Source organism: Schistocerca americana, chromosome 5, assembly GCF_021461395.2.
Source record: "Schistocerca americana isolate TAMUIC-IGC-003095 chromosome 5, iqSchAmer2.1, whole genome shotgun sequence".
In the NCBI taxonomy this organism is placed as follows: Eukaryota; Metazoa; Arthropoda; class Insecta; order Orthoptera; family Acrididae; genus Schistocerca; species Schistocerca americana.
Genome location: NC_060123.1, coordinates 687,618,333 through 687,632,735, shown reverse-complemented (window position 1 = coordinate 687,632,735; position 14,403 = coordinate 687,618,333). Strand labels below are relative to the sequence as shown.

The 14,403-nt window shown below is 45.3% G+C and overlaps 1 protein-coding gene across 1 annotated transcript in view; it reads left to right on the top strand.

Moving 5' to 3' along the window:
• Nucleotides 1–14,403, top strand: part of LOC124616010 (UDP-glycosyltransferase UGT5-like) — a 105,927-nt gene that overhangs the window by 51,562 nt on the left and 39,962 nt on the right. The window contains exon 5 of the mRNA XM_047144226.1: nt 5,876–6,098. Coding sequence (XP_047000182.1) covers nt 5,876–6,098 — 223 coding nt within the window. The remainder of the gene's footprint in view (nt 1–5,875; nt 6,099–14,403) is intronic.

Below are 14,403 nucleotides of genomic sequence, written 5' to 3'. Positions count from 1 at the left end.
ATACAGGCACAGGCAGTGCAGTAGGGGAGGGGACGGCGGTATGGTGGGGGCTCCGCTGTGAATGGCCACCGTGCCGCAGGCGAATGGCAGCTTGACAACTGAGATCAACACTCATATATTGCATAACATGTAAGCTACTGCTAACATGTCAACAAACAGTCATATTGCACTGTGATCAACAATTCGACTAATATCGATGTCCAATGTCAATAGTTTCTCACTAAATGGTTCAAATGGCTCTGAGCACTACGGGACTCAACTGCTGTGGTTATCAGTCCCCTATAACTTAGAACTACTTAAACCTAACTAACCTAAGGACATCACACACATCCATGCCCGAGGCAGGATTCGAACCTGCGACCGTAACAGTCGCACGGTTCCGGATTCGCGCCTAGATCCGCGAGACCACCGCGGCCGGCGTTTCTCACTAGAGTACCGAAGAAAAGACAGTCACAGAAACGAAGTATTTACCATGGCAAAACAAATCGAACCACACACCATCACAAGGAAATCTTATAAAACCAAAACTAATCATATGTTAAAAATATAGCATAGTGGGCTACATCACTGATGCAATATTGAAAATGGACGATAAAGAACGCATCTATTGTGGACATTGTCGGCCAAAGGCAACCTTTTCGCCAATATCACCTGTATATTAAACTTTATTCTCCTTGTTCCACATATTACCTGAAGTAGTAACATGATGGGAAGTACATGCACCTATGTTCCTCCCTCCTTCCTCATACTCCTAATTGTGTAATTGAAAGAGCACACATTTTAGTGGGTGCTCCAATACACGAGGGCAGTTTCTTCTTTTCTTTTTAACCTCTGATAGGTCATAAATCAATGATAATTGTGTATAAAAATTATTATATGAGAAAATATACTGGGTGATCAAAAAATCAGTATAAATTTGAAAACTGAATAAATCACGGAATAATGTAGATAGAGAGGTAAAAATTGACACACATGCTTGGAATGACATGGTGTTTTATTAGAACAAAAAAAATATACAAAAGTTAAAAAAATGTCTGACAGATGGCGCTTCATCTAATCAGAATAGCAATAATTAACATAACAAAGTAAGACAAAGCAAAGATGCTGTCCTTTACAGCAAATGCCCAATATGCCCACCATCAATCCTCAACAATAGCTGTAGTCGAGGAATAATGTTGTGAACAGCACTATAAAGCATGTCCGGAGCTATGGTGAGGCATTGGCGTCGGATGTTGTCTTTCAGCACACCTAGAGATGTCGGTCGATTACGATACACTTGCGACCTCAGGTAACAAAGCCAATAATCGCACGGACTGAGGTCTGGGGACCTGGGAGGCCAAGCATGACGAAAGTGGCGGCTGAGCACTCGATCATCATCACTCGACGCGCGCAAGAGAGCTAGCAATACTTTTTTGTTCTAATAAAACCCCATGTCATTCCAAGCATGTGTGTCAATTTTTACCTCTCTACATTATTCCGTGATTTCTTACGTTTTCAAATTTATACTGACTTTTTGATCACCCAGTATATCACAGCTGGCTACTACTATTACAGCAATTCACAAATAATGTTACTCCCATTACCATGTAACTGTGCCGATGGTTAAGGTATCGGACTATGCTTCGTTATACAAAAGGTTATGTTTCGACAGCGAGACATATTTGAAGTAATGGGAATTGAACCAAGGTTCTGGTGGTCATAAAGTAAACTGTAGCTAAGGGAAAGAAAAATGGCTCCCAGCTTAATTAGACAAAATGGTACCATGAAATTATACTGTTCATTAAGAAAATTGACCATTGTGCACGGCTTTACTTGGCACTAGAGTCTGTTTTGCAAGTAGGAGGCGAAACAGTACCACAATCTAGCAATTCTTGTAACACTAATTTTTCTATGAGCAGCACAGACTGAAACTGAAAAGGTTCTGGCAATACACTGGCTCTCCTTAACGTCTGCTTTCTATATTCAACTCAAACAAGCTGAGGCTCGTTACACAAAATCATTCAACAAGGGAGCAGCATAACTAATATGGACATGAATTGCTTTTGCCTAGTAACTCTGCGAAAACAGTGACAAGTAACAGACCCTTAAACTGGTATGTCAACTGATACGATCACTATATGTTACGTTTGGTACAATATACTTCTTTGCGTTAAAGAGAGATTAAGTGAAACATGAGGTGCCTGAATCTGTTACAGACTGAACAGTCTTGGGCAGTACATCTTTTAATATCACAAAAGCTGTTAAAATAACTGCTGCACTTCCTAAGTACTTAGTATGGCGACCCAGAAACTATATCAGTTGACTGAGATCGGAACTTAACACTTCTGAAAAGACAGAATAAGGGTTCAAATGGCTCTAAGCACTATGGGACTTAACTCCTGAGGTCATCTGTCCCCTAGAACTTAGAACTACTTAAACCTAACTAACCTAAGGACACCACACACATCCATGCCCGAGGCAGGATTCGAACCTGTGACAGTCGCGGTCGCGCGGTTCCAGACTGTGGCGCGTAGAACCGCTCGGCCACTCCGGCCGGCTAGACAGAATATGGAAACACTTTTTAAACACAAATATATGAAAATAAACACTTTTATGTACATGTGATACAGGTCATTAATCATATGGGCCTTTAAACTTAATGTCGTACAAACACTTTTTATGATCACTGTTTTATTCAGTTACTTTTAATACTGAATAGCGATTTTAGTATGGATGACTTTTAACTGAAGTAATTAGTTCTTGTATTTGCTTGTAGACTAATACAAAACTTTAACTGTTCACTTGTCAAATTTTACGTGGAATATTTCGAAAACAAAGCTGACTGAGAACTTACTAGCGATAAAATAAATGTAAAATATTGCGCATACATAGGACAACAAATCCACAACTGTACAGCTACATTATTCATCACAAACAGCTCTAGACAACGTCTGCCGTAAAATATGTAGACGTAACTATCCAGAGTGACCTTAAGTGGAATCAGCATACAAAACAAGTAGTGGGAAAAGCAGAGGCCAGACTCAGATTCATAGAATGAATCTTAAGGAAATGTAACTCCTCCACGAAAGAAGTGGCTTATAAGGCGCTTGCTCACCCGACTCTTGAGTATTGTCCATCTATCTGCGATCCCCATCAGGTAGGACTGATAGAGGAGATAGAGAAGATCCAACGAAGAGCGGCGCGTTTCGTCACGGGATCGTTTAGCTAGCGAGAGAGCGTTACGGAGACGCTAAACAAACTCCACTGGCAGACGTTACAACAGAGGCGTTGTCCATCACGAAGAGATTTACTAGTGAAATTTCTTGACAGCACTCTTCAGGAGGAGTCAGACAACATATTACTTCCCCCCACATACATCTCGCGTATTGACCACGAGGAGAAAATTTGAGATGTTACAGCCAATGCAGAGGCTTACCGACAATCATACTTCCCACGCACTATCCGCGAGTGGAACAGGTGTGGAGGGATCAGATAGTGGTACCGAAAATTCTCTCCGCCACACACCATTAGGTGCCTTGGCGGAGTGTGGTGTAGATGTAGAACATGCGGTATGGTGCAATATGCTAAGTCATACAGACATAAAAGGGGATTAAACTTACTTGTTGTAATTGCATGCATTACATCAAGTAGATAGAAAACCTACTCAAATGCCGCGCGGGATTAGCCGAGCGGTCTGTGGCGCTGCAGTTATGGACTGTGCGGCTGGTCCCGGCGGAGATTCGAGTCCTCCCTCGGGCATGGGCGTATCCTCGTCCTTAGGATAATTTAGGTTAAGTGGTGTATAAGCTTGGGAACTGATGACCTTAGCAGTTAAGTCCCATAAGACATCACACACATTTGAACATTTTTTGAACCTGCTCAAATTCACAATAGTGAGAGAGAGAGAGAGAGAGACAGAGAGAGAGTGAGAGAGAGAGAGATTCTCGATGTGGAGACTGTTTGAAAACAGAATTTCTTGTAAACCGTCTTTACTGCAGACAAGCCCGGAATAAATATGTATCGTAGAATTTTAGTTGTATCGGAGAGAGAAATGAGAAATTACGATTTTAATTTAGTCAAACTGAAGCAATGTGACATGCTAATGTGACACAGATGGTATCATCGTGAAGCAAATATTTCAGTTCAACTCAAATGCAAAGCTGGTTAAATGACACTATGTTTGGCACTGTAATATGTTTTTTGTACAGGGTGCTCAAAATAAAAATGTCCCGGAACATACACTCCTGGAAATTGAAATAAGAACACCGTGAATTCATTGTCCCAGGAAGGGGAAACTTTATTGACACATTCCTGGGGTCAGATACATCACATGATCACACTGACAGAACCACAGGCACATAGACACAGGCAACAGAGCATGCACAATGTCGGCACTAGTACAGTGTATATCCACCTTTCGCAGCAATGCAGGCTGCTATTCTCCCATGGAGACGATCATAGAGATGCTGGATGTAGTCCTGTGGAACGGCTTGCCATGCCATTTCCACCTGGCGCCTCAGTTGGACCAGCGTTCGTGCTGGACGTGCAGACCGCGTGAGACGACGCTTTGTCCAGTCCCAAACATGCTCAATGGGGGACAGATCCGGAGATCTTGCTGGCCAGGGTAGTTGACTTACACCTTCTAGAGCACGTTGGGTGGCACGGGATACATGCGGACGTGCATTGTCCTGTTGGAACAGCAAGTTCCCTTGCCGGTCTAGGAATGGTAGAACGATGGGTTCGATGACGATTTGGATGTACCGTGCACTATTCAGTGTCCCCTCGACGATCACCAGTGGTGTACGGCCAGTGTAGGAGATCGCTCCCCACACCATGATGCCGGGTGTTGGCCCTGTGTGCCTCGGTCGTATGCAGTCCTGATTGTGGCGCTCACCTGCACGGCGCCAAACACGCATACGACCATCATTGGCACCAAGGCAGAAGCGACTCTCATCGCTGAAGACGACACGTCTCCAATCGTCCCTCCATTCACGCCTGTCGCGACACCACTGGAGGCGGGCTGCACGATGTTGGGGCGTGAGCGGAAGACGGCCTAACGGTGTGCGGGACCGTAGCCCAGCTTCATGGAGACGGTTGCGAATGGTCCTCGCCGATACCCCAGGAGCAACAGTGTCCCTAATTTGCTGGAAAGTGGCGGTGCGGTCCCCTACGGCACTGCGTAGGATCCTACGGTCTTGGCGTGCATCCGTGCGTCGCTGCGGTCCGGTCCCAGGTCGACGGGCACGTGCACCTTCCGCCGACCACTGGCGACAACATCGATGTACTGTGGAGACCTCACGCCCCACGTGTTGAGCAATTCGGCGGTACGTCCACCCGGCCTCCCGCATGCCCACTATACGCCCTCGCTCAAAGTCCGTCAACTGCACATACGGTTCACGTCCACGCTGTCGCGGCATGCTACCAGTGTTAAAGACTGCGATGGAGCTCCGTATGCCACGGCAAACTGGCTGACACTGACGGCGGCGGTGCACAAATGCTGCGCAGCTAGCGCCATTCGACAGCCAACACCGCGGTTCCTGGTGTGTCCGCTGTGCCGTGCGTGTGATCATTGCTTGTACAGCCCTCTCGCAGTGTCCGGAGCAAGTATGGTGGGTCTGACACACCGGTGTCAATGTGTTCTTTTTTCCATTTCCAGGAGTGTATTTCACGCAGCTTAAGACAGGCAACCCAACCGACATCATCCGAACCCAGAGCAGATTATGTACGTTGGGTTGCCTCTCTTAAGGTACATGATATACTTTCCGGGACCTTTTTAGCTCGCCCACTTTGTTCGTTAGTAATTTATATGAAGTCACCACTGACCCACTAAAGTGCCAACACCCACTGTACTCTGGCGCCTTCCCTACTCACCTTCGTGGCTGGTACTCCTTTACAGGAGCTGCAGCAGTTCCTGGACAGCAGCCCGCAGGGCGTGGTGTACTTCAGCCTGGGCACCATGGTGCGGCCAGACACGTTCGCGCCGGAGAAGCTCCAGGCGCTGCTGGACGTCTTCGCCGAGCTGCCGCAGAGGGTGCTCTGGAAGGTGGACCCCGGCAAGGTGCCGCGCCTGCCGCCCAACGTGATGGCCAGCAAGTGGATGCCGCAGAACGACGTCCTCAGTACGTTCCTGCTTGTCTCAACTCCGCTTCCATGGGCGGTGAAAGCTGCTACGCTGCTATACGCTTCACCCTTTTGGAAAATCTTTTTCAGTCGTGAGAAACGCTGGTTTGCAGTAGTAGTCCACTTCCTTGAAAATTTGGTTGTGGTTTTTAGACCGAGGACTAGTTTGATGCAGTTCTCTGTGCTGCTCTGTCCTGCGCAACCCCGTTCACCTCTGCGTAACTGTCGCAACCAACATCCATTTGAATCTGCTTTCTGTCCCCAAGCCTTGGACCCACTCTGATGTATTCTCCACACTTTTGTCTGGTAAATCTCACGTAGTTAGATGCCTGAGAAACTACACGTTCCAAGTCAACTAGAGGAATGTTTATTACAACACAATAGGATATCAGCTAAACAAAAAAATTTGCTTACAATACTCAATACCGACCTCTCACAGACTTGTATCAGGCGTTCGCCTGGAAAACTAAAAAGTTACTTAAATATATTTAGTGGCTGTTCTTTCGGATAGGCGAAACATATATATAATTAAGACGAAACGGACAATGATCTCTTCGGTTCGGATGCAAACCAGGCTCCAACTATTACGAGAATCAGGGAAATGGCATGAGTAATAAGGATGGTGGGCAATGGGAACTGTATTCGTAGTGTGTGGATAAGTTGAAAATTTGGGTCTGACGGGAGGAGTACCAGGGTAGGCCGTGCAGATGCACTAACCACTGTGACCGGATGGCTTATTGGTCAGAGCAACTGTCTGGTAAGCACGAGACCCGGTCTCGAATCCTGGTCTGGCACACATTTTCATCTTTCCCCCATTGATTTACATCAACACCCACTCGCAATCAATGTCAGTCATTCATGTATGACTTAAAGTTAGTTAAGATTAAGAAAGTAAAGACTAATTCAACGAAGTTCCTCACTGGAAGGAAGGAGAGTGTACTCGGCAGCAACTGGCCGATGATACTTCCCAGAGGTGACGTTGGATAGGTGCAAAGTCCTGTGTCGGTGGCTCCTACCGGCCCCTGACGGAAGGGTTACGATTAGCCGGCACATTAGTTGGCCCATAGCATAGGCGGAAATCTGCCAATGGGTGTAGCTGCGCCGCTATAAATAGCCCGTGCTTGTAGCTATACTGCTGTGGAGCTGTTTCCACGGCAGAGGGAAGTTATTTATTTATTCGTGTCAAAAGCGTTGCATACCAAATAGACAGAAAGAGAAAAAGAGACTAAATATATAAAATTAATACATAAATTAATATATATATATATATATATATATATATATATATATATATAGGGTTATTGCAAATGATTGAAGCGATTTCACAGCTCTACAATAACTTTCTTATTTGAGATATTTTCACAATGCTTTGCACACACATACAAAAACTCAAAAAGTTTTTTTAGGCATTCACAAATGTTCGATATGTGCCGCTTTAGTGATTCGGCAGACATCAAGCCGATAATCAAGTTCCTCCCACACTCGGCGCAGCATGTCCCCATCAATGAGTTCTACAGCATCGTTGATGCGAGCTCGCAGTTCTGGCACGTTTCATGTTAGAGGAGGTTTAAACACTGAATCTTTCACATAACCCCACAGAAAGAAATCGCATGGGGTTAAGTCGGGAGAGCGTGGAGGCAATGACATGAATTGCTGATCATGATCTCCACCACGACCGATCCATCGTTTTCCAATCTCCTGTTTAAGAAATGCCGAACATCATGATGGAAGTGCGGTGGAGCACCATCCTGTTGAAAGATGAAGTCGGCGCTGTCGGTCTCCAGTTGTGGCATGAGCCAATTTTCCAGCATGTCCAGATACACGTGTGCTGTAACGTTTTTTTCGCAGAAGAAAAAGGGGCCGTAAACTTTAAACCTTAAGATTGCACAAAACACGTTAACTTTTGGTGAATTGCGAATTTGCTGCACGAATGCGTGAGGATTCTCTACCGCCCAGATTCACACATTGTGTCTGTTCACTTCACCATTAAGAAAAAATGTTGCTTCATCACTGAAAACAAGTTTCGCACTGAACGCATCCTCTTCCATGAGCTGTTGCAACCGCGCCGAAAATTCAAAGCGTTTGACTTTGTCATCGGGTGTCAGGGCTTGTAGCAATTGTAAACGGTCAGGCTTCTACTTTAGCCTTTTCCGTAAGATTTTCCAAACCGTCGGCTGTGGTACGTTTAGCTCCCTGCTTGCTTTATTCGTCGACTTCCGCGGGCTACGCGTGAAACTTGCCCGCACGCGTTCAACCGTTTCTTCGCTCACTGCAAGCCGACCCGTTGATTTCCCCTTACAGAGACATCCAGAAGCTTTAAACTGCGCATACCATCGCCGAATGGAGTTAGCAGTTAGTGGATCTTTGCTGAACTTCGTCCTGAAGTGTCGTTGCACTGTTATTACTGACTGATGTGAGTGCATTTCAAGCACGACATACGCTTTCTCGGCTCCTATCGCCATTTTGTCTCACTGCGCTCTCGAGCGCTCTGGCGGCAGAAACCTGAAGTCCGGCTTCAGCCGAACAAAACTTTATGAGTTTTTCTACGTATCTGTAGTGTGTCGTGATCATACGTCAATGAATGGAGCTACAGTGAATTTATGAAATCGCTTCAATCATTTGTAATAGCCCTATATATATATATATATATATATATATATATATATATATATATATATATATATACTTTGAGACAATTAGAGCCATATAATAATAGTTGTAAATAAATACATTACAAACTCTAAATGTAGTCAGACCAAAAATTAGCGACTTCGACGGCATTGTCTCTGGCCCACAGTAAATCCTCCAGCCAAGAGGAAAGTTGCCACAGCTGCAGAGGGGATAGGTGGTTTGACAGGTCCCCAAGATAGTTCCATTTGGCCATATTATCCTGTGTTCTATGCACCCCAATTTCGTTCCATTTGGCCATATTATCCTTTGTTCTACACACCTCTCTTCTCAGTCTGTTGAGGGACTTCCACGTTTTACGTTGCAGATTTTCTACTGAGGGTAGGGCCTCCGAAGCTATGATTCATGATGCGATATCTGCGTTTCTGGTTGACCACAGGTTTTGTCGTGCCATTGACGGTGATGCTCTCTCGTGGACTGAAGTTTCTTGTAAGCTCTTCCTAGATTTCAGCCTGCTTAGCGGAAATTGGTGTCCACGCAATGGGTGAGCAGCTTTCAGTTCCACTTTGCATCTCTCTGTGTTAGCGGTAACTTACCGTCTTTATATCTGGCGAGGCTATACCCACCAGACTGCTGAGTTTGCAGGTAGCAGCGGCCCTCAAGCATTCTGATGTCATTCTATGTGTCTCCTTGATGGCAACATCCAGATGGTACAACTGTACCAAAGACGGCAGGGGTATTCAGCGGCAAAGTAACGTAATGCAAGTCCGATGTTCTGAGTACTGTCGGTTGGCCACTTCATCCATTGCTTGTGAACTTACTGATTATGTTATTGCGGGCGCATAGTTTTTGTTTAAAGTTTGGACACTGCTGCCTGAACGTCAGCGCACGGTCCAGAGCCACCCCCAGGTATTTTGGATTATGACAGTGCTCCAGCTCCATGCCATCCCATACATCTTTTAATTTTCTATTTTCGTCTTTTTTTCGTAGATGAAAAGCGCATACTTTAGTTTTAGCCGGTTTCGCGTATTTATTTTAGTAGTCTCCCTGCGAGAGTGTGAAGTCGGAATATTTGACTGGAGGCATTAGCGCCAGATCGGCAACATAACTGAAGATTTTTGTGTTATAAAGTTGTGGTTAATCATTACTCTTACATCTCAGACAAGGATAGTACTATGACGCTACTTTGGTGCAGAACGCATTTTTGTATTCTCCATCTACATTCCTCGCCATCTAGTTCGACGTAGAATCTACGGTCCTAAAGGACAGACCCCATGAATTCGGTAAGTTCAAAATCTCTCGTTAATTCTTTGAAAGGTTTAACCGTCGTTTGACTGTACAACAGGTTTTATTCCACAATCTAGATTTCGGTCTTAGAGGATTTTCAAGTGTTACAGGTACCAAAAATCGTTATTAATTGATATAGTTCTTGGAACACGGTATTGTGCTGCACAGTACCGTAAGCTGCGGACGGATCCACAAACACTGCTCTTGTGACCAAACGGCGCTCTAAATCATTTTGTGCAATTTTTATAGCACCAAACTCAGATTATTGTGGGATCAGTTGTGGTTCGGCGACACGGCCGAGACGATTAAGTAATATTCTTCCGAACATTATAGGGCGAAAGATCTTGGCATAGCAGCTGCTTGCCGGGTTTCAGTGTGGCAATGATCGTTCTCCTCTTCCAGATTTTAGGAAGACAGTTGTTATAGAACTGCAGCAGCCATTGCATGGGCGCAGGCCCAGAAAGCTTATTCTGCTCCACTAAGAAATCGTCAAATGGATCCGCTGAGAGCAGGACCTCTGGTTGCGATGAGACCCTCCGTGTGCATACCGGGGAGAATCATTCCAGACGTGTAAAGGGTCCTTCCGGATGCCATGGAGGGTACGGGGTGCACCCATCTGCAGGTGGTCGCTCATGTCGGTACCAATGATGCGTGTCGCTATGGATCGGAGAAAATACTCTCTGGCTTCCGGCGGCTATCTGATTTGGTGAAGACTGCCAGTCTCGCTAGCGGGATGATAGCAGAGCTCACCATCTGCAGCATCGTCGACAGGACTGACTGCGGACCTTTGGTACAGAGGTGAGTGGAGGGTCTGAATCAGAGGCTCAGACGGTTGTGCTACCGTGTAGGCAGCAGATTTCTCGACTTACGCCAAAGGATGGTGGGGTTTCGGATTCCGCTGGATAGGTCAGGAGTCCACTACACGCAACAAGCGGCTACACGGTTTGCAGGGCTTGTGTGGCGTGGACTGGGCGGTTTTTTAGGTTAGATGGCCTCGGGCAAGTACAGAAAGGGCAACAGCCTCAAAGGGTGCGGGGGAAAGTCAGGACATGCAGGGAACAAGCAGCAATCGGTATTGTAATTGTAAACTGTCGAAGCTGCGTTGGTAAAGTACCGGAACTTCAAGCGCTGATAGAAAGCACCGAAGCTGAAATCGTTATAGGTACGGAAAGCTGGCTGAAGCCAGAGATAAATTCTGCCGAAATTTTTACAAAGGCACAGACGGTGTTTAGAAAGGATGCATGCAACCGGTGGTGGCGTGTTTGTCGCTGTTAGTAGTAGTTTATCCTGTAGTGAAGTAGAAGTGTATAGTTACTGTGAATTATTATGGGTGGGGGTTATACTCAACAACCGAGCTAAGTTAATAATTGGCTCCTTTTACCGACCTCCCGACTCAGCAGCATTAGTGGCAGAACAACTCAGATAAAATCTGGAATACATTTCACATAAATTTTCTCAGCATGTTATAGTCTTAGGTGGAGATTTCAATTTACCAGATATAGACGGGGACACTCAGATGTTTAGGACGGGTGGTAGAAACAGAGAACCGACTCGTGGGGATAACATCTTGGACCTACTGATAACAAACAGACCCGAACTTTTCGATTCTGTATGTACAGAACAGGGAATCAGTGATCATGAGGCCGTTGCAGCATCCCTGGTATGGAAGTAAATAGGAATATAAAAAAAGGGAGGAAGGTTTATCTGTTTAGCAACAGTAATAGACACTGACAATGTTGAGTGTTTATGAAAAAGTTCAAGGCAATCGTAAAATGCGTTTTAGACAGGTACGTGGCGATAAAACTGTGAGGGACGGGAAAAACCCACCGTGGTTCAACAACAAAGTTAGGAAACTACTGCAAGTTCAAACGCACCCAAAACCTGTCAGACAAACAGAAGCTAAACGACGTCAAAGTTAGCGTAAGGAGGGCTATGCGTGAAGCGTTCAGTGAATTCGAAAGTAAAATTCTATGTACCGACTTGACATAAAATCCTAGGAAGTTCTGGTCTTACGTTAAATCAGTAAGTGGCGCGAAACAGCATATCCAGACACAAAGTTAGGAAACTACTGCAAGTTCAAACGCAGCCAAAACCTGTCAGACAAACAGAAGCTAAACGATGTCAAAGTTAGCGTAAGGAGGGCTATGCGTGAAGCGTTCAGTGAATTCGAAAGTAAAATTCTATGTACCGACTTGACATAAAATCCTAGGAAGTTCTGGTCTTACGTTAAATCAGTAAGTGGCGCGAAACAGCATATCCAGACACTCTGGGATGATGGTGGCATTGAAACAGAGGATGACACGCGTAAAGCTGAAATACTAAACTCCTTTTTCCAAAGCTGTTTCACAGAGGAAGACCGGACTGCAGTTCCTTTTCTAAATTCTCGCACAAACGAAAAAATGGCTGACATCGAAATAAGTGTCCAAGGAATAGAAAAGCAACGGAAATGACTCAACAGAGGAAAGTCCACTGCACCTGACGGGATACCAATTCGATTCTACACAGAGTACGCGAAAGAACTGGCCCCCCTTCTAACAGCCGTGTACCGCAAGTCTCTAGAGGAACGGAAGGTTCCAAATGATTGGAAAAGACCACAGGTAATCCCAGTCTTCAAGAAGGGTCGTCGAGCAGATGCGAAAAACTATAGACCTATATCTCTGACATCGATCTGTTGTAAAATTTTACAACATGTTTTCTGCTCGCGTATCATGTCATTTCTGGAAACCCAGAATCTACTCTATAGGAATCAACATGGATTCCGGAAACAGCGATCGTGTGAGACCCAACTCGCTTTATTTGTTCATGACACCCAGAAGATATTAGATCAGCCTCCCAGGTAGACGCCATTTTCCTTGACTTCCGGAAGGCGTCCGATACAGTTCCGGACTGTAGCCTGATAAACAAAGTAAGAGGCTACGGAATATCAGACCAGCTGTGTGGCTGGATTGAAGAGTTTTCAGCAAACAGAACACAGCATGTTGTTCTCAATGGAGAGACGTCTACAGACGTTAAAGTAACCTCTGGCGTGCCACAGGGGGGTGTTATGGGACCATTGCTTTTCACAATATATATAAATGACCTAGTAGATAGTGTCGGAAGTTCCATACGGCTTTTCGCGGATGATGCTGTAGTATACAGAGAAGTTGAAGCATTAGAAAATTGCAACGAAATGCAGGTAGATCTGCAGCGGATAGGCACTTGGCACAGGGAGTGGCAACTGACCGTTAACATAGACAAATGTAATGTATTGCGAATACATAGAAAGAAGGATCCTTTATTGTATGATTATATGATAGCGGAACAAACACTAGTAGCAGTTACTTGTGTAAAATATCTGGGAGTATGCGTGTGGAACGATTTGAAGTGGAATCATCATATAAAATTAATTGTTGGTAAGGCGGGTGCGAGGTTGAGATTCATTGGGAGAGTCCTTAGAAAATGTAGTCCATCAACAAAGGAGCTGGCTTACAAAACATTCGTTCGACCTATACTTGAGTATTGCTCATTAGTGTGGGATCCGTACCAGGTCGGGTTGACAGAGGAGATAGAGAAGATCCAAAGAAGAGCGGCGCGTTTCGTCACAGTGTTATTTGGTAAGTGTGATAGCGTTACGGGGATGTTTAGCAAACTCAAGAGAGGCGCTCTGCATCGCGGTGTAGCTTGCTGTCCAGGTTTCGAGAGGGTGCGTTTCTGGATGAGGTATCGAATATATTGCTTCCCCCTACTTATACCTCCCGAGGAGATTAGGGGTGTAAAATTAGAGAGATTCTAGCGCGCGCGGAGGCTTTCCGGCAGTCGTTCTTCCCGCGAACTATACTCCTGGAACAGGAAAGGGCACGTAAAGTACCCTCCGCCACACACCGTTGGGTGGTTTGCGGAGTATAAATGTAGATGTAGATGTAGAAGTGCTGGGAGTCGACGCCTTGGAGGTATGCACGTTTGTAATGCTCCCCGTCCGCAAGGTCACAGTCCTTCAGGCGTGGAGCTAACATTTGATATCCTCCATTACCAAACTGACAATTCATTGATGTCTCAGGATGTGTCCTGTCAACAAATCCGTCTTTATAGTCAATATGTGCCATAAATTGATTTTTTTCCCATTTAATTCGGTGTACCCATTTAACCTTCATCATTCTTCTGCAGCCCCACATTTCAAAATCTTCTGTTCTCTCTTGACTGAACTGCTTATTGTTCGCGTTTCACTGCCATACAACGCTACACTCCAGAGAAATATCTTTCCTGGTAACGACGTTCTGAGAACCAAATACATTTAGCCATATAGTAGAGCTGCATGCTCTTGGGAAGTTTCCCGTTGGTTTCCGCCATTCGCAGTACCGGCACAGCGAAACCTTCTCGGCCAATCTTTCAAGGCCAGATCAGTCTATCATC